Below are 19,905 nucleotides of genomic sequence, written 5' to 3' on the forward strand. Positions count from 1 at the left end.
TCTCAACAGACTTACTTCGTAGTCAATCCCTACATGGTTCAGGGCAACGTTGATGGTGAAAGTGGACGCGTCATGGTGCGGCATCAGTGACGGCTGCTCATCAGGTTTATAGCGAACCACAAAAGCCAGCTCAAACTGGGTCTGCGGGGGAAGAGAGAACACCATGAGCCTCACCTGCCTCGCGTGGCACTGTGACGCTTGAGGGGAAGCCAGCAGGGCAGCAGGGGGAAAGCTCAGCATTACCAGGTCTTTGGGAAGAAAATGAAAGAACCTGGATTTTTTTTTTTAATGGTTTCCTTAGATCTGGGATTGAGCCCCATGATGCAGAGCGTTAAAGCTGCAGTACTGCAGTCGGAACCCTCTGCTCACGACCTGAGTTCGATCCCCGGCGGAAGCTGGGTTTTCAGGTAGCCAGCTCAAGGTTGACTCAGCCTTCCATCCTTCCGAGGTTGGTAAAATGAGGACCCAGCTTGCTGGGGGGAAAGTGTAGATGATTGGGGAAGGCAATGGCAAACTACCCCGTAAAAAGTCTGCCGTGAAAACGTTGTGAAAGCAGCATCACCCCAGAGTCAAAAACGATTGGTGCTTGCACCTTTTAGTAATGCTTTAAGAGCCAAGTGGTGCAGAGTGGTAAAGCTGCAGTACTGCAGTCCAAACTCTCTACTCATGACCTGAGTTCAATCCTGGCAGAAGCTGGATTCAGGTAGCCGGTTTGAGGTTGACTCAGCCTTCCATCCTTCCGAGGTCGGTACCCAGCTTGCCGGGGGGAAAGCGTAGATGACTGGGGAAGGCAATGGCAAACCACCCCCTAAAAAGGCTGTGAAAACGTTGTGAAAGCAACATCACCCCAGAGTCGGAAGCGACTGGTGCTTGCACAGGGGACCTTTCCTTTCCTTAGATCTGGGACCTCCTGGTTTCTAAGTTTAAAATTATGAACAATCCATTTTATACAACTAACAGCAGAATCTATACTAAATCTACAGAAACTTCTACATAGTAAATCCCTCAAACACTGCTGAAATACAGCTGCATTCTGGGGTATTTAAGTAGCCTTAAATACTAAAGTAACATCTAAGTAGCCTTAAATACTTCATTAGTCATTCAAATATGATGCTATCACATCCTTGCCCACTGATTTAATTATGCCATCCACAGAACACGGCTTCCTACTGCGTTGTCATTCCTTGTTCGTTTATTGTCGAAATATAGCTCTGTTCACATTTCCCAAATATTGTGATACGTTTGCTGTTGTTTTTATTCATAAAAAATAAATCGTTTTGAAAAGGTCCTTACTTTGGTGTAGTACCCGGGGTACAGCTTCTCTGTGATGGGCGCGATGTAATCCAGGAGGAATTTGTACCACTCCCGCTCAAAGTTGATCTGATTCATGTGGATGTCGATGGTTGGCACGTTCTCATACCCTCCCAGGATCCTGTTGTCCTGTAACGTTATTGCACAAAAGAAGACCATAGCGAAGGCCTTACCGTCTATCTTCGGTGATCTGCAAGGAAGAGCTTTAGCATAACTGCTTCTTCCCAGCGCTAACACTGCTGGTTGAAGAAGTCAACTTTTCTCTCTTTCTCACAATACAAGAACTCGTGGGCATTCAATGAAATTGCTGAGCAGTCGGGTTAAAATGGATAGAAGGAAGTCCTTCTTCACCCAAAGGGTGATTAACATGTGGAATTCACTGCCACAGGAGGTGGTGGCGGCAACAAGCATAGGCAGATTCAAGAGGGGGTTAGATAAAAATATGGAGCAGAGCTCCATCAGTGGCTATTAGCCACAGTGTGTGTGTGTGTGTGTGTATATAGCACAGAGTGTTGGACTGGATGGGCCATTGGCCTGATCCAACATGGCTTCTCTTATGTTCTTAAGTATTTATTACCAGTAAAACACTTCTGTTGACCTTCAGCTCTCATCAAAATGTGAGATTTCTCTGGGACAACAGCATTTTCTCATCCCAGCCTTGTAAACCGTAACCTGGGGTAAGTCAAAGTCATCCCCAGGTACCCGGGTAGAGCATGTTGTATAAAAGGGAGGGAGGGGGGGAGGGGGAGGGGGCCCACCCACCACCCTCCTTCAGGAATTTGATGTGCCAGAAATGAATGTATGAAAGCCTGGGCGTGGTGGAGGAGGAGGAACATGTCAAGAGTCTTTTGAAAGTCTTCTCTGCAAGGCTTCCTTACTGAGTTGTCTCCCTTGGACCACTGGCCAAAATTCTCCATCTCTTCTACCAGTTCGTCGCAAGCGGTGTCGGTGAACAGAGGAAACCAGTACACATCTGGGCAGGGCTAGTGAGACAGAGAAACTGTGAAAGCTTAGCCAGGAAAGAGAGGAAAGCCAAAGGAGGAAAATAAGAAGGGCAATCTCTGTAGTACACTGAGATGGTCTCAGGAGATAGCCTCCCAATGGCTATATATCCTGCTAGACGCCAATTAACATGTACTTTAATTGTGGTTGGGGCTACTTACCGTTTCTACCCCCTTGCCTTTTAAAGCTGCGGTGTAGTTTTCATGGATGTATTTTTCCTTCCAGTCCTGTAATAAGACGACATGATAAGGTCAATCTGTCTTTTCTGCTGTGGTGACACAGGATACCAATTCTCATCCAGCTTCGGTGGCTTCCAGTTCATTTCTGGGTGGGATCCAAACTGTGGTTTTGGACTTCTAAATGGCCCAGGGTACCTAGAAGATCAGCAGAAGCGTGGACACCACTGGGCCGGCATTCCTCTTTGCATCCGGTTTGTCTTGCAGTGCCCCAACTGGAATGGCCCAGGCTAGCCCCGTCTTGTCCGATCATGGAACTTAAGCAGGGTTTGCACTGGTTAGTCCTTGGAAGGGAAACCATCAAGGAAGTCCAGAGGCAGGCAACAGCAAACCATCTCTACATGTTGCTTAACCTTGAAAAGGCACATGTGACCTGACAGCACTTCCCACCATTGGTTATGGCGGCCCTCGTCTGTGCTTCTTTCCCTTTGAGTTTGCAGAATTTCCGCCCTCCTGCTGAACACAGACACCCTGTGGGCATCTGTAAACAGCCTCCACTCCCCTCACATCGAGGCAGAGTGAGGTGTTTTCTTACAGTGACAGACAAGGCAGCACAACTCAAAGATAAGCAAAAATATTACTTTATTGAGTTGGCAGGCAGTTTCAGAACAGACTGGTGCAAACAAAATAACAACGTTATAAAATATAACTAGCTAATACGACTTAGGAAACCCCATAATCACCAGCCGGTAAGCAGGACGGCTTTTTTGGCAGGAAAAACAGTAATAAAAAAGGGGTTTTGGAAAACAGTATAAATCCTCCTCAGCTGGCTAATGACAAACCAAAAATGGGCATCCCAGAAGAACCAATCAACCCACGCTGACTCTCCTAGTGCAGCTGAGAGTAACCATTAATTAGAAGGAGATTAGAACAACTCCTTCCAAGGTCACACATAACCAAAACACTGCTGGAAGAATAAAAATTGGTAAGCAGCCAAGAAACCAAAACCACCAGATATATGTATATAATCAGATTTTTAAAATCCACAATACCCTTTAAAAGAAATCTTTTGTGCTGCCCTCTCATCTCTCTCACCTCTGGGTTGCTAAAGATCTGCCAAAGATCGTTGTGGAGATGAGCAGTTTGGTAATTCTCCAAGGAGAGGATGTGCCCAAAGTGTTGCTGATTCATCACAAAGAGGAAGATGCCCTGCAGGACGCAAAGAAAAAGTGGCTCAGTGATACAGCATCTGCTTGGTAAGCAGAAGGTCCCAGGTTCAATCCCCAGCATCTCCAACTAAAAAGTCCAGGCAAGTAGGCATGAAAACCTCAGCTTGAGACCCTGGAGAGCCGCTGCCAGTTTGAGTAGACAAGATGGACTTTGATGGACCGAGGGGGGTCTGATTCAGTAAAAGGCAGCTTCATATGTTCGTATCCAGGGAAGAGGTGGGTTTTTTAGGGGAAGGACGGTGGCTCAGTGGCAGAGCATCTGCTTGGTAAGCAGAAGACCCCAGGTTCAATCCCTGGCATCTTCAAAAAAGGGTCCAGGCAAATAGGTGTGGAAAACCTCTGCTTGAGACCCTGGAGAGCCGCTGCCAGTCTGAGTAGACAATACGGACTTTGATGGATTAAAGGTCTGATTCAGTAGAAGGCAGCTTCATATGTTCATATGAAGAGGCTGGATTTCTACCCCGCCCTTCACTTGGGGTCTCAGAATGGCTTAGAAACGGCTTTCCCTTCCCCTTCCCAGAAGAGACACCTTGTGAGGTAGGTGGGGCTCAGAGAGCTCTAAGGGAGCTGCTCCTTTGATAACAGCTCTTAAAGAACTTGTGACTGGCCCAAGGTCACCCAGTTGGCTGCATGTGGTGGAGTGGGGAATTGAACTCCTGAGTGCTGAGTTCTCGTGGCCCTTTCTTACATGCCCAGGGAAATGCCGATTGCCACACTGGGGTTGGTCAATCGTTTTTCTCTGGGCCAGTTTGGTCAGGGATCCTGGAGATGTTTACCATCTTCTGGGCCTGGAGCAGGGGTCACTGGGGATGTATGTGTGGGGGGAAGGTATTTGTGAAGTTCCTGCACTGTGCAGGGGGGTCAACTAGATGACCCTGGAGATCCCTTCCAACTCTATGGTTGATTCCGGACTCACCTTGCTCTGGGGCAGGCTTCCGTTTCTGTGCAGAGCAAAGCTGGCGACTTCGCACCAGCTGCAGGTTTACACTGCAGTGCAGCAAACTGCGGGTTTGCCCCACGCAAAATGGTGGCACGGAGCAACTGGTGCAAAATTGCCAGCTTGCTCCGCACAGAAACAGAAGCCTGCCCCGGAGCAAGGTGAGTGTGGAATCAGCTTAGGATTCTATGAACCTGGTTCTCCTGATTAGGGTCTACCACTCTTAACCACTACACCAAAGGCAAGAAAACCAGCCTCAGTGAGCCAGTTCCCTCAGCATTGAGTGCTGCTGCTGAGGGATCCCCTGAGGGTGGATAAAAGGAGTCACTTAGGGCCTCCTTGCTGAAGAGGAAAAGATACCCAAGAAACACACAAAGTGCATCAGCTGCCTTTTCCTCCCGCCCCCCCCCCCGCTCCCTCTATCGGGCTGCCAGCTCCAGGCTAGGAAATACCTGGAGATTTGGGGGTGGAGCCTGAGAAGGGCGGGGTTTGGGGAGGGGAGGAGCCTCAGCAGGGCACAATGCCACAGAGTCCCCCCTCCAAGTGAACCGATCTCTGTTGCCTGGAGATCAGGTGTAATCCCAGGAGATCTCCAGCCACCACCTGGAGGTTGGCAAGCCTATCCTCCTACTAGGAAGGTCTGGTGTTCCCTCCGTGCTCACCTGCTCCCGGATGTTGTGGCAGAAAGCCATGTCCGCATCTAACTTCCCGACATGGAAAAGGTCAACCTGAGTGAGCTGAGATCTGAGGATGCTGCTTTTGATCAGGTAGATGCTAGAAATGTACGGGACGTTCCAGAGCCCGCTAAAAAGCAAGGAAAGGAAAATTGGGGGGGGGGGGTTCATGATTAGGGGGAAAAACCACTTTAAATATATTATTTCATTTTAGAAAATCCGTATCTTGCTTTTCCATATCTTAAAAAAATCAAGAGAACCAAATGTGGGCCCGGCGGCACCTTTAAGCCCCCCCAAACTTAATTCTCTTTATAAGCTTCCATGTGCATGCCCAGAATTAACTTTGTTGGGCTTAAAGGTGCCACTGGACCCAAACTTTGTTCCGTTGCTTCAGACCAACGCAGCTATTCACCTGAAATGTTTAATAAAATCAAATCTGGCATGCAAAATTCAAGCAATAAAACTAATTAATGAACAAGATGGGTAGCTGTTGGGTTTCTGATGCAATTTCACTTCCCGTTGCCATGAGTTAATTAAGTATTAGGGTTTGTGGAATCTTTCAGGCTCAAGTGCCGTGTTCTACTGGAGAAAGTTTTCCTTCCAGATGTTTCGTTCTCGGCTGCGGAGAACATCCTCAGTGGCGTTGCAGCCGGAGGAGGCGCTCTGACCTTGGCTGCTGTGCATTGAGTGGGGCCAGGGCTGCTGGAGAGCTGCTATTTCTAGGCTGGAGGGGGTGTGGTGAAAGGGGCAATTGGTTTGTGGATGTGCCCATTGTTTGGTGGGGCTTCCTGGAAGGGTAGTGATAAGGAAACTGGCTGTTGAATGTGCCCATTGTTCTGTGTTAATTGCTGGGAGGGTTGGAAGGGGTGTGAAGATAAGGAAGATAAGTTAATTAAGTGTTTGTATATGCATGCTGATGTTTAGCCAGTGAGTAGGAAGAGCCAATGAGAATGTGTGCACGTACTTCCCGCCAAGGCTGGGTGTCAATATGCATAGTGACCATTGAGGGAGAGCCCTAATAGGCTAATCCATATATTTGGGTGGTGGTCTGAGGGAAACCATCTGGTCAGTTTTATTGCCCTTTGTGTTAGGTCCTTAGATCTCCAAGCAGTTGAAGTTAGGCTGTAGCCTAGAAGCTAGATAGGATATTAAATCCTTCTTTGTTTTCTAGAAATCCCAGTCATACCTTTCCCTCATTAGTAAAGTAAACTACTTTTATTCTTAAGCTAAACCTTGTGCCTGGCTGTTATTCGTGGCTCTCTCCACGTTACTCTGCTAATAGTATCTCTAAACCCCAACAGTAGCCGTGTTAGTCATCCGTCTGCAGCAGCGGGAACTCTTGCTCTGTTCTACTAATGAACCAACAGACAGAAGCAGTCATAAAAAAGAGCAGACAACTCAAAAGGAGCCATCAAAACCACCTCGGTACTGACAAAACCCCAGAACAGATTAGGACAGCAACAGCCACTATAAAGCTACTGAAAAGCTTCTGGAACAGCACAGAGAAGTCATAACCTTCTGGAAGAGAGGGGAAAAAGTCTTCCACATCACTTACTACCTATATGGTTTAACCAGAGATGCCTCTGATTTGGTCTGGGGATCTTCTCCTTGCCAAGCCAAGGCCTTATTTATTATTTAAAAAAAAAAAACAATTAAATCCCAAGTGGCTGGGATATGTGCCTGAGATGCTGGTCTTGAATCAGGTACGAAGGAGCTGCTGATGTGGTTCAGACATGGATGACATCAGGGATCGGCATGGCTCACTGATGCTTTCAGCCTGGCAAAGGGGCAGTTCTGACTGGGGAGGCAAGGACTATAGCCCAGCTCCCCAAGGGCTCCTGCAATAATGTAACTACTCCTATATGTCCCCTGCAGCATAGATGCAACTGAAAGGGTCACTGGGAGCTGCAAGGGGGGGGGGGGAGGGAGACAGAGCCAAAGGAAGGAGGCTACAATGGAACCCTAAGCCATGAAATGGCACCACAGTGGAGCCCCAACCCTATGACAAGAAAACCGCTCCTATTTGTCCCCTGCAGCATAGGGAGACAATAAAGCTGGTGGAATAAAGCTAGGGTCCTGTCCATAGTAGCCCACCATCTCAATCCAGCCCCAGCTGGCAGCGAAGGGGCATGAAAAGACATCCCACAGATATGGAAGGAGGGTGTCTCTCCCCCCCTCCCCCAACTTTGCCCAGTGCCATAACTGCACAGCATCTTTTGCGTTCCTCTTGACACTCACACTCTCCGTCCCTGAACGATATCGATGTAGTCCTCCGAGCGAGCATAGTAGCCATCAGCACTCAAGGCGCCCCAGAAATTGGACCACAGCTTCCCCAGGCGGGTGACGAGTGGGGCGATCACAAACCTGGGAGCACAAAGAAGAGAAGAAGGGGGATTCAGTGAGCAAAGGGACACAGATCCTGAGGAGAACATTATAGTCACCAAGAAGGGGTGGTGGCATGAGAACTAACCAGAAAATGATGGGATATTTCCCAGCGCTGCGCTAAAACAAAACAAACTCCAAACATCTCAAATTCTGGGCCAAGAAAAACAGGATTCCATCCTGTTTGTAAATTATGTAAATCCAGGGCTTTTTTTTGTAGCAGGAACTGCTTGGCATATTAGGCCACACACCCCTGATGCAGCCAGTCCTCCAAGAGCGTACAGGGCTCTTAGTACAGGGCCTGCTGTAAGCTCCAGGAGGATTGGCTACATTCAGGAGTGTGTGGCCTAATATGCAAAGGAGTTCCTGTGCAAAAAGCCCTGTGCAAATCTCATTTATGTGCATAATTTCCTCTCATTCTGCATCTTTTACTCTTGTCTTCCTCGCCACCAGGAGAGTTAAGGAGGCAGGTTCTCACCACTGGGTGTTTGATTTCCTCAGACAACTCCACATTTTTTCCAAATGTATCTTTTCAACCATGAAGGCAAGGAACTTGTTCTGTTTCCCTTCTTTCAATTAAGATGTCAGACACTGTGTCCCCAGTCTGAAACAGCCAAGGACAAGTGCTTTTGCCCAGCTGAGCAAATGCGCAGGCCCTGCAGCCATCAGATCACACAAGCTTCCCGCCCCTCCCAGGACTGGCTGAAGTACGGAAAAAGGTGCCGAGGGGAGGGCTCGGATCCAGCCTTTCCCTCAGCCTTGGTCAGCCCATCTTGGACAGAAGAAGCCCCCTTCAGGAACTCACTTGTTCTGCTCTATCAGGATGCGCAGAATGTCCACGTTCTTTACCACCGTCTCCGCGTCGATGCTGAAGTAATATTCGCAAACAGGGTCCTGCCTACACATGTCTCTAGAGGAGGACAAAACATAAACCGGTCAAGACCAGTGTTCCCTCTAAGCTGAGCTGGAGTGAGCTCGCTCACAGGTTTTCAGCCTCCAGCTCCCACCTTTTGGTCTTAGCTCAGGAAGGAGGACTCCAGAGCGCACTCACTGATGCAGCAGCTCACAGCTTGAATGCCGGCAGCTCACAAAGTAGAATTTTCGCTCAGAACACTCTCCAGCTTAGAGGGAACACTGGTCAAGACCAGAGTTAGTGTGTGCTAGCTCACAGTTCTTTAGCCTCTGGCTCACACATTTTTGTACTAGCCCAGGGAAAATAGCCCCAGAGCAAATTAATTTATGCAGGAGCTCACAGTTTTATTGCTAGTAGCTCACAACTTTATTCCAGTAGCTCACAAAGTAGAATTTTGCTCATAAGATTCCACAGCTGAGAGGGAACACTGGTTAAGACCTGGCTCACTCTCATGTCCTTGCAGAGTGAATACCCACACGAGCCACCTTTAGTCCACTGGATGGATGGAGAAGATTAGAAATGAACTTTGGTGTAGCCAGGTCGCTAAGAGACTGAGCAGCAGAGAGGAAAGTCCCTGGTTCAGATCTTACCTCTGCCAAGAACTTACTAAGCAGCCTCTCTGTTTCCACTCCAGCAGTGCAAAAATAATAATACAGCTCACACTGCATAAAGTTTACAGCCAGATAGTGTATGCAAAGCAGCTGAACATTTTTACAGCATGCTCTCTCTCTCTCAAAAAGCTGTCACAGGTACGGTCAATGAAGGCTTCTGAATACCCCATGGATTTCCGGGTGGTGGTGGTAATTATCCTTTCGGGTCTCTAGTACCGTTCTTGTTCAAAAGACTTAAGTGTGGTAAATGGGGAGATATTTCTTATTAATTTTACAAATGGCAAAGTAGATAGTTTGAGGACATAGCCCACAGCCAAGCCCCTACAGCGTCAGTGGCTTTTAGACGGATTCCTTTTCATTAGAAATCTCCATATCATTCCAGCCCAGCAGATAGATTTAGGTGGGTAGCCCTGTTGGTGTGAAGTAACAGAACAAAGTTTAATTCTAGGTATAAGCTTTTTGTCTGCTTTTGTCTACTTTCTCCATGTATCCGAAGAAGTGTGCATGCACATAGAAGCTTATACTCAGAATTAAACACTGTTGGTCTTAAAGGTGTTCTGAGTAGCACAGGTTCTCCATGATCTCAGCCCAGCTATTCAAAACCCTCTTTGGCTGGTGTTGTAAGGACTGACCCTGGGACACCTTACAGCGGCCTTATGCTGACTCAGAACATGCATTCATCAAGCTCAGAACAATCAGGAAGAGAAATGCCTCCTTCAGCAGCTGCTACCGGAAGAGATTCTTTTCAGTGGCCAAGTCAGGGACCTTCTGTGTGCAAAACAGGTGCCCTAGAATAAGCAAAGGCTGTTCAAAACCACCATTCATGTGGTGTTCCACATTTTTGCTCCTCCCTTGCCCATGAGCAAATATCTGGTCAGTTTCACCGTCTAGGGAAGGACCAGAGGCTTACATGCCCATGTTCCGAGCGTCAGCGTTCTCCACACGATCCTCTGGCCTGATCACTTTGATGGAGCGATATTCTTCTCCGTGCTCCTCCACAAAGTCATCCACCTGGGAGAGATGATGCTCTTCCTGCACACAAAGCAAAAGAACGCTCATTACATCAGTCATAGCGATGCTTTCTGGCTGGCTTTGGGGATGTCAGCAAAAAGCTACCATCTGCTTCCACTCCAGGTTTTGCCATTTCAGGAAACCCACACCAAAAAGCTTGACTAGTGCACAGCTCAGCCAGTCCAGCGAGTGTTGTGGGTGCAGGAACAGGTCACCCCCTCCCTAAGGGTGAAGCCACTCACGTGGTTGTGGATAAACAGCTGGATCCGTCTCTTTGGGTAGTTGAGCTTCTGAAGCCTTTGGAAGAAGGGGGTGAGGAAGGGGGTCGGCTGCTCAATGAAGATGCCGATCAGGACCAGCGGCAGCACATCTTCCTGCAGTGGGGTCAAAATCCATTCAGTTCTACAAGGAGTTTAAAGGTCTCTAGCCAATCCCCCCCTCTTCACAAAACTACAAATCCCAGGCTTCTTCATGAGGGGGCAAGAGAGAAATGAGAGCCGGTTTAGACCACAAAGGCAAATGTGCCTTTCGACCTTCGACTGCCCGCCCACACGTCCAACTCTGATTCAGTGTTAGTTCTTACTTTGAGGGTGGAGAGACTCATCAGGCCTTCGCTGCAAACTGTGCAACCTGTCTCAAAGGTCCATATCTGCGGGATGTAGTTTCCCAAGTAATTTAACTGCAACTTTGAGGGGAGACAGAGAGAGAGAGAGAAAGCATGCTCAGACTCATGAAGCCAAATAGAAAAAATCACTTTGCCCTGCATCTCTGATTACACCAATGAGCATACTTTCGCTTGGGAAAGAGAAGCTGAAAAAGGCGGATCAGACCAGAATGGAAAGCAGGGATACACTTGATGTCTGGTTGTGGCACACGCTGCTCTGTGTGTTACTTTGGGGGGCGGGGGGGAACAGAGGATGCTGAGACGGGCCTCTGTTACAAGTTTTAATGCCTTGGTCAACTGTAACTTGGTCCCTACAAGTCCTACAGGATCTCTGCACTTTCTGTGTTCACATAATTGAAGAAGAAGATGATATTGGATTTATATCCCCTGTGGAGAAACACCATCTTAGAGTGTTGGTGCTTCATTTGGCAGGGGTCAGTAAATCCCTCAGCAGGCTTTGTAGCCTTCCCCTCACTCCCCCCCTCCCTTCCAGAGCCAAACCAACAACGCTAGGGGGAAAATCTCCTAGAGAGGCAGGAAGTGCTTTTGTTCTTGGCATGTGTGTTAGCAGGAAGAAAACGGGAGTTGGAAGCCAGCGCTCGAGCGAGCATGTGGTGAGCAATGGAGGCTCCTGCCTGGGAGGGCCCAGGCAGGCAGACTAAGTAAGTAATTCACAAGACAGGGCAAGTTTAGATCAGGGCCAGCAGGATGCGTTTATAATCAACTTTTCTTTGTATGCTGTGTGCTGTACGGGTGCTGAGCTGTGCTGTGCTGTGCTAACTTTTTAAATGCAACTGTTTTTGTTTTGTTTTTGTTTTCCTATCTTTTTCTCTTTTTAAATAAATGTTTTTTCTGTTTTAAATGTTGGCAATCAACCTCTGTACCACATAGATCCCCAAACCGCTTCAGACCACGCTGTGTTAAGAAGGGGGCCCCAGGGAAGGGGGAAGGCATGCAGTTGGATTAGGTGCCAATCCTCCAGGGGTGCCCCAAAGAAGTGCTGAGGTCTCTGTGAAACCCAAGTACAGGGTGGCAGAGGACCTTGAGGCCGGGCCTCATAGCTGGAGAGGGGGATTGGGAGTCCTGTTCCTCTCAATCTGAACCCCGGGACTGAGCAGGTGGTGGCAGCGCGCCCAAGGGGCAGGAGGAGAAATAGCTCCCTCCAGGAGTTGGCGACTCAATAGGGAGCTGACGGGACCGGGTCTGAAGGCAGAATCGGGCCGGTTCCGCCACATCCCCCCTCTACTCCAAAGAGTCTCAGAGCGGCTCACAATCTCCTTTACCTTCCCCACCCCCCCACCCCCAACAGACACCCTGTGAGGTAGATGAAGATTTTGGATTTATATCCCGCCCTCCACTCCGAAGAGTCTCAGAGGGGCTCAAATTCTCCTTTATCTTCCTCTCCCACAACAGACACCCTGTGAGGTAGATGAAGATATTGGATTTATATCCTGCCCTCCACTCCAAAGAGTCTCAGAGCAGCTCACAATCTCCTTTACCTTCCCACCCACCCCCCCCACAACAGACACCCTGTGAAGTGGGTGGGGCTGGAGACAGCTCTCACAGCAGCTGCCCTTTCAAAGACAACCTCTGCCAGAGCTATGGCTGACCCAAGGCCATGCTAGCAGGTGCAAGTGGAGGAATGGGGAATCAAACCCGGTTCTTCCAGATAAGAGTCCACACACTTCACCACTACACCAAATTGCAAGCATGGAATTCTTTAACAGTTCAAACAAAGCAATGCAAACCAATATGGCTGTAAAAATGTGCTTTAATAGCTGAGAGAAACATCCTGGGAATACCAAAATCAAACCACTGGTCCATCTAGCTAAATACTACTTTGTTCTGTCTGGTAGCAGCTCTCCAGACCCTTGGGCAGAGGTCTGCTTTTCTCTCTGAGATCCCAGATGCCAGAGACTGAATATCTGTGGCTTTCTACGTGCAAAACATCTCTGCCTCTAACCCCTATGACCCTTCCACGCAGATCCAGCAGGTAAGCAGATGCAATGTCAGATTTTAATGCTTTGAACCCCAGATACGCTACAAGCAGTGGAAATAAATTATGCAAAATAAGTAGATCTATTTGCATGACCACATAAAGATTGGTCTTAATAATTTATTCAGGGCCAAGGATTCAGATCTCTCCAGTGCATAGAAATAGTTAAGCTCCGCCCTGGATTCTGCAAGCAGGCGTGAGCTACTTAACTGCAACCACGAGAAACTTCTCCTCGGAGCCTTTGTTTACCTTGGTGGGGCCGTTGCCGTGAATCACAACTGGAAGGGTGTCAAATGCCAGGTTTCGTGCTCTCACTCGACCGTGTTCAAACTTCAGCACCACCTCATCTTTTTAAAAGAAGGGGAGAGGGAGAGATCACATTCATTGCCATAGAAGGGTTGCTAGAGAACATGTGGTTTTGAAAAGACCGTATTGAGTACACAGGATGTACACTAAGCATGATGCTTGGAAACACAAGGCATGCATGAGCCCCAAAGAGCACTGAGGTCAGCTGGTAAGTACCAGCTGAATATCCCTGGGCCAAGGGAGGCCAGATTAAAGACCACCCGGGATCGGGCCTTCTCCGTTGCGGCCCCACTACTCTGGAACCAACTCCCGGAGGAGGTACGGGCCCTGCGATGCGTAAATCAATTTAGCAGGGCCTGTAAGACATACCTCTTCAAAATAGCCTTCGCTCATACCGAGCTACGATAGTGTCGCTGTGTATGTTTCTTTTTTTTCTACTGAATTAAGATCTATTTAGCACCTTAATGTTAATTTTAATGTAACTGTATATTAATTTTATTGTTTTATATGATTTTATTATATTGTATTGCATTTCTGAGTTGTGAGCCGCCCTGAGCCTGCTTGTGCGGGGAGGGCGGGATACAAATAAAAAGTTATTTATTATTATTATTAAAATCTATGCTTGGAAACACTATACTTCTCTTAACCATCTTAACTAAGCGGGTACTCAGCATTTAGAGGCAACATACCTCACAGTGAAGGTCCCCACCTTCACAATCTTCTTTCCGAGAAAACTTTTGCACTTTCCAAGGGCAGGCGTTTGAAATGGGATGCTGGGCTAGACACACCTCTGGCCTGATCCAGCAAAGCAGTTCTTATTCATTGAGGGGAACAGAGAATCAATGTTTTGTTCTTGTCCAGGGCCACCTCCAGATTTTGGTGAGCTCTGGGCAAAATCACTCCCACTCTCCTAAACAGCATCTCCTTCAAGCACCCTTGTGGTCTGAAGGCGAATGAGATAGCCATGTTCACAGCTCTGCAACATCTCTGGGGTAATCTGCCATTTTGGCCTGGGATGAGTACACAAAGGGAAGGAGCCAAGTGTCAATTCTCCCACCCCTTACATACATGAGAGCCAGTTTGGTGTAGTGGTTAAGCGTGCGGACTCTTATCTGGGAGAACTGGGTTTGATTCCCCACTGCTGGAATGGCCTTCAATTAGCCATAGCTATTGCAGGAGTTGTCCTTGAAAGGGCAGCTGCTGTAAGAGCTCTCTCAGCCCCACCCACCTCACAGGGTGTCTGTTGTTGGGGGAGAAGATATAGAAAAGGGGTGTCAAACATGTAGTTCAGGGGCCGAATCAGGCCCCCAGAGGGCTCCTATCAGGCCCCCGAGCAATTGGCTGTCATCTGCTTCTTTCTCCCTATATCTTGCTTCCTTCTGTATAACAGCTTGCTTTGCAAGGCTTGCTCAACTGCACAGGAGCTACAGAGCAAAGCCTCTATTTTCTCCATTGTCTGAGACTCCTCGCTTGGGGAGGAATAGCTTGCTTTGCCAGGCTCTCTCAATCACACAGCAGAGCTACTGAGCCAAGCCTCTCTTCCTTCTATTGACCCCCCCCCCAAGTCCCTGGGGAAGGAAGGAAAGAGCCAGAGCTTCCTTTGCCCAGTTCCCTGGGTCCCATGGCAGAACTACAAAGAAAGCAACTTTAAGACCAATTAGTGCTAATGTTTTAAGCATGTTTTAAGTTTTTAAAAAATATATTTGTGTCTGTGTTCTTTAAAAAGTTTATATCTCTGCTACCTAATCTTAAATAAGTACACACATGGCCTGGCCCCAAATGGCTCAGCCCAACCTGACATGGCCCGACCCAACAAGGTCTCTTTTATGTCAGATCCGGCCCTCATAACAAATGAGTTCGACACCCCTGATATAAGAGATTGTAAGCCACTCTGAGTCTCTGATTCAGAGAGAAGGGCGGGTTATAAATCTGCAATTCTTCTACTTCTTCTTCAAATAATACATCTAATCAAATTTAAGAACATAAGAGAAGCCATGTTGGATCAGGCCAGTGGCCCATCCAGTCCAACACTCTGTGTCACACAGTGGCCAATATATGTGTGTGTGTATACACACACACACACACACACACACATATATATACACTGTGGCTAATAGCCACTGATGGACCTCTGCTCCATATTTTTATCCAATCCCCTCTTGAAGCTGGCTATGCTTGTAGCCGCCACCACCTCCTGTGGCAGTGAATTCCACGTTAATCACCCTTTGGGTGAAGAAGGACTTCCTTTAATCCGTTTTAACCTGACTGCTCAGCAGTTTCATCAAATGCCCACGAGTTCTTGTATTGTGAGAAAGGGAGAAAGGTACTTCTTTCTCTACTTTCTTCATGCAAAATTTCCCCCCAAATGGTTACTTTTAAGGCTCCACAGAACATTTTAAGAATGCTTCAAGCTGTGCAGTCCAGGAGTTTGTCTCCAGGGTTGCACAGCTCCAGGAAGCCTCCCTCCTAAAAAGCCAAATGCTTTGTTTTCTTATCCCAAACTTCTCATTACACCAGCACTGGCCCTGTGCCTGTCATGCTGTCAGGCTTCTGGCTGGCCGGTCAGAGGATGGAACACAGAATTAGATGTACCGCTGGTTTGTCTCCGGGATTGGAGCCTTTTTGGACTGACTCTGCTCTCAATCACCTCTAAGCGACTGTGCTGATGGAAGCTGGCAAGCAGGCATTTTGTGTCGGTTGCAAACATCTTTTTTCTGCCGCCCAACCAAGTGACACTCTGATTCTGCAAAGCATCCAGGTACTTCCCGTTTCTCTTCCCCTGACTGCCGCTGTTCAGGATCCTGCCAAAGCCTCAGGCACAGATCGTGGTTAGGACTTGCAACCACACCCCTCCCTTCTTCCACACCCAGAGCTCGGTCCCTTCATGTAACTTGAGATGAACATATGAAGCTGCCTTCTACTGAATCAGACCCTCTTTGGTCCATCAAAGTCAGTCTTGTCTACTCAAACTGGCAGCGGCTCTCCAGGGTCTCATGCTGAGGTTTTTCATGCCTACTTGCCTGGACCCTTTTTTGCAGATGCCGGGGATTGAACCTGGGACATTCTGCTTACCAAGCAGATGCTCTACCACTGAGCCACCATCTCTCCCCATGAACATATGAAGCTGCCTTATACTGAATCAGACCCTTGGTCCATCAAAGCCAGTATTGTCTACTCAGACTGGCAGTGGCTCTCCAGGGTCTCAAGCAGAGGTTTTTCACACCTATTTGCCTGGACCCTTTTAGTTGGAGATGCTGAGGATCTTGAACCTGGGACCTTCTGCTTCCCAAGCAGATGCTCTACCACTGAGCCACCATCCCTTCCTGAGATCAGGGAGGCAAGGCAAGAAAGCAGTGGAGGGGAAAGTCCTTCATCTTGGCAAAATGGAGCAAGGAATCTTAGGCTGCTGGGGCCTGGGGAGGGAGGAAATTGCAAAGGATTCTGGACCTTTCCTAGACTCTTCAGTGGCTCAGCGGTAGAGCATCTGCTTGGGAAGCAGAAGGTCCCAGGTTCAATCCCTGGCATCTCCAAAAAAGGGTCCAGGCAAATAGGTGTGAAAAACCTCAGCTTGAGACCCTGGAGAGCCTCTGAGAAGACAATACTGACTTTGATGGACCAAAGGTCTGATTCAGTATAAGGCAGCTTCATATGTTCATATATGTTCCCATCTCTACAAAAAGGGTCCAGAATGGGCCCTGACCTGGACATACGAACATATGAAGCTGCCTTCTACTGAATCAGACCCTTCTTGGTCCATCAAAGTCAGTCTTGTCTTCTCAGACTGGCAGCGGCTCTCCAGGGTCCCAAGCTGAGGTTTTTCACACCTATTTGCCTGGACCCTCTTTTGGAGATGCCAGGGATTGAACCTGGGACCTTCTGCTTAGCAAGCAGATGCTCTACCGCTGAGCCACTGCCCCATTCATGGCTCTCCAGATGAGGTTTTTCACACCTACTTGCCTGGACCCTTTTTAGTTGGAGATGCCAGTGGGGATTGAACGTGAGACCTTCTGCTTCCAAGCAGATGCTCTACCACTGAGCCACCGTCCCTCCCCTGGATAGGCTAGGCAACCCAGATCTCATCAGATTTTCGAACCTAAGCAGGGCTGACCCTGGCAAGTATTTGGACGGGAGACCTCCAGAGAATGCCAGAGTCAGAAGGCAGAGGCAGGCTACACCAAGCCACTTCTCTGAACATCTTCACTGCCTCAGTAGGAGTTGCTAGAGGTTGCTGTGACTTCCAGGCATGGGTGTACACACACACACACAAATTACAAAAAAAAAAAGGTCCAGATTATATCAGCTTAAGCACATTCAGATCTCTCTCCAATTCCAGTTTAGAACATAAGAGAAACCATGCTGGATTAGGCCAATGGCCTATCCAGTCCAACACTCTGTGTCACACAGCAGCCAAAAAACCCAGGCACCATCAGGAGGTCCATCAGTGGGGCCAGGGCACTAGAAGCCCTCCCATTGTGCCCCCCCCCAAGCACCAAGGATACAGAGCATCAGAGAGAGAGTTCCAACAATATCTGTGGCTAATAGCCACTGATGGACCTCTGCTCCATATGTTTATCCAGACCCCTCTTGTTTATGCTTGTAGCCGCTGTCACTTCCTGTGGCCGTTTCTTACCTAGAGCACCATTCAGATTTTGGAAGATCCGACACCTGTGATCTAAAGAGATATTGACGTTTCCCTGTTAGGGGGGGAAAAAAACAATAAGGATTGCAAAAGGACCAAAAAGGCTATTAGGTCTGACTCCTCTTGCCCAGACACAATTATTTACACTGGAGGTGTGCAGAAGGTACCAGATTGTGGGCCAGTGGTCAATTCCTGATGGCTGATTCAGTGCCCAATTCTCCACATCCATCCATTCTCACATTTACATCCAACTGGAGAGCCAGTTTGGTGTAGTGGTTAAGTGAGCGGACTCTTATCTGGAAGAACTGGGTTTGATTCCCCACGCCTTCCCTTGCAGCTGCTGGAATGGCCTTGGGTCAGCCATAGTGGTGAAGTGAGCGGACTCTTATCTGGGAGAACTAGGTTTGATTCCCCACTCCTCCACTTGCACCTGCTGGCATGGCCTTGGGTCAGCCATAGCTCTGGCAGAGGTTGTCCTTGAAAGGGCAGCTACTGTGAGAGCCTTCTCCAGCCCCACCCACCTCACAGGGTGTCTGTTTTGGGGGAGGAAGGTAAAGGAGATTGTGAGCCGCTCTGAGACTCTTCGGAGTGGAGGGCAGGATATAAATCCAATATCTTCATCTACCTCACAGGGTGTCTGTTGTGGGGGAGGAAGGGAAAGGAGATTGTGAGCTGCTCTGAGACTCTTCGGAGTGGAGGGTGGGATAGAAATCCAATATCTTCATCTACCTCACAGGGTGTCTGTTGTGGGGGAGGAAGGGAAAGGAGATTGTGAGCCGCTCTGAGACTCTTCGGAGTGGAGGGCGGGATATAAATCCAATATCTTCATCTACCTCACAGGGTGTCTGTTGTGGGGGAGGAAGGGGAAGGAGATTGTGAGCCCCTCTGAGACTCTTCGGAGTGGAGGGTGGGATATAAATCCAATATCTTCATCTACCTCACAGGGTGTCTGTTGTGGGGGAGGAAGGGAAAGGAGATTGTGAGCCGCTCTGAGACTCTTCGGAGTGGAGGGCGGGATATAAATCCAATATCATCTTCTTCTTCTCTTCCCCCACAGGGCACATATGGATGGGGTGATCGTCTTTGCCCAGCCACGACAGTCCAGAGGAGAGCTTTTCATAACTGAATACACAGTCGACAGCATGAGCCACACCACACACACATCACAGCTCTCCTTGCTCTGTGCTCACCCGCTTTTCTGGATCCAAGAAGACGCTGGTATAAAAGAGCTGATCGCTGTCACTGTCTTGCCCCTGCCAATCTGCCACGAGTTTGCTGAGATACGGAGCGTAGCCAATGAACCCTGCAGGAGGAGGGGGAAGGAAGGCCATGTGAGGTTCGCTGAGACAGCCACTGCCAACTTCATTTAAAAGAACAAGAAATGTGAGGGGAGAAAAGCTGGGTGATTTGGGTCAGAAATCAGCAAGGTTCTTCACCAGGCAAAAAGAAGAAGAAGAAGATATTGGATTTATATCCCGCCCTCCACTCCGAAGAGTCTCAGAGCGGCTCACAATCTCCTTTACCTTCCTCCCCCACAACAGGCACCCTGTGAGGTGGGTGGGGCTGGAGAGGGTTCTCACAGCAGCTGCCCTTTCAAGGACAACCTCTGCCAGGGCTATGGCTGACCCAAGGCCATTCCAGCAGGTGCAAGTGGAGGAGTGGGGAATCAAACCCGGTTCTCCCAGATAAGAGTCTGCACACTTAACCACTACACCAAACTGGCTCTCCAGGCACAACAATTTTCTTTTTAAAAAAAAAAAATTACCAGGCCACTACCTAAAACAATTAAAACTCCTTGGCTTTAAAAAGCCCTTCTCACTGTCTCTGCAGAAAGAGATTTCTAGCCTTCTATTTCACTAGATGAAGACTTCTACCTAACTGCAAATGTGTATTTCCACAGGTCCAAGAAAAAGATGCTTCTTCTCCTGTTTTGGATTCCTGCAAAGAGCTGAACAGGGGTTCTTTATGGGGAATTAGGTGTCCTCCGCAACATTTTCAAGGCTCGGCTTTCAAAAAGAACAAGGTGCTAGACCTCAGTATGAAGGAAACCCCAT

At 48.4% G+C, this 19,905-nt stretch overlaps 2 protein-coding genes and 1 non-coding gene across 3 annotated transcripts in view; 1 reads left to right on the top strand and 2 right to left on the bottom strand.

Moving 5' to 3' along the window:
* The window catches only part of MICOS10 (mitochondrial contact site and cristae organizing system subunit 10), a 424,103-nt gene that overhangs the window by 292,342 nt on the left and 111,856 nt on the right, over nucleotides 1-19,905 (top strand). The gene's annotated exons all lie outside the window — the stretch shown is intronic.
* PLOD1 (procollagen-lysine,2-oxoglutarate 5-dioxygenase 1) overlaps nucleotides 1-19,905 on the bottom strand; it is a 33,079-nt gene that overhangs the window by 3,051 nt on the left and 10,123 nt on the right. Inside the window, exons 5-18 of the mRNA XM_060259304.1 lie at nucleotides 19,042-19,154; nucleotides 17,843-17,906; nucleotides 13,156-13,253; nucleotides 10,830-10,931; nucleotides 10,489-10,620; nucleotides 10,146-10,267; nucleotides 8,517-8,621; nucleotides 7,568-7,693; nucleotides 5,318-5,459; nucleotides 3,585-3,698; nucleotides 2,475-2,540; nucleotides 2,190-2,294; nucleotides 1,294-1,440; nucleotides 16-141 (exon numbers count right to left, since the gene is read on the bottom strand). Of these exons, the coding sequence (XP_060115287.1) occupies nucleotides 16-141; nucleotides 1,294-1,440; nucleotides 2,190-2,294; nucleotides 2,475-2,540; nucleotides 3,585-3,698; nucleotides 5,318-5,459; nucleotides 7,568-7,693; nucleotides 8,517-8,621; nucleotides 10,146-10,267; nucleotides 10,489-10,620; nucleotides 10,830-10,931; nucleotides 13,156-13,253; nucleotides 17,843-17,906; nucleotides 19,042-19,154 (1,562 nt within the window). The remainder of the gene's footprint in view (nucleotides 1-15; nucleotides 142-1,293; nucleotides 1,441-2,189; nucleotides 2,295-2,474; nucleotides 2,541-3,584; nucleotides 3,699-5,317; nucleotides 5,460-7,567; nucleotides 7,694-8,516; nucleotides 8,622-10,145; nucleotides 10,268-10,488; nucleotides 10,621-10,829; nucleotides 10,932-13,155; nucleotides 13,254-17,842; nucleotides 17,907-19,041; nucleotides 19,155-19,905) is intronic.
* TRNAS-GCU (transfer RNA serine (anticodon GCU)) lies at nucleotides 17,058-17,126 on the bottom strand. The gene has a single exon. It is a non-coding gene; the product is annotated as a tRNA-Ser (tRNA).

This window comes from Heteronotia binoei, chromosome 18 (genome assembly GCF_032191835.1).
Source record: "Heteronotia binoei isolate CCM8104 ecotype False Entrance Well chromosome 18, APGP_CSIRO_Hbin_v1, whole genome shotgun sequence".
Taxonomy (NCBI): domain Eukaryota; kingdom Metazoa; phylum Chordata; class Lepidosauria; order Squamata; family Gekkonidae; genus Heteronotia; species Heteronotia binoei.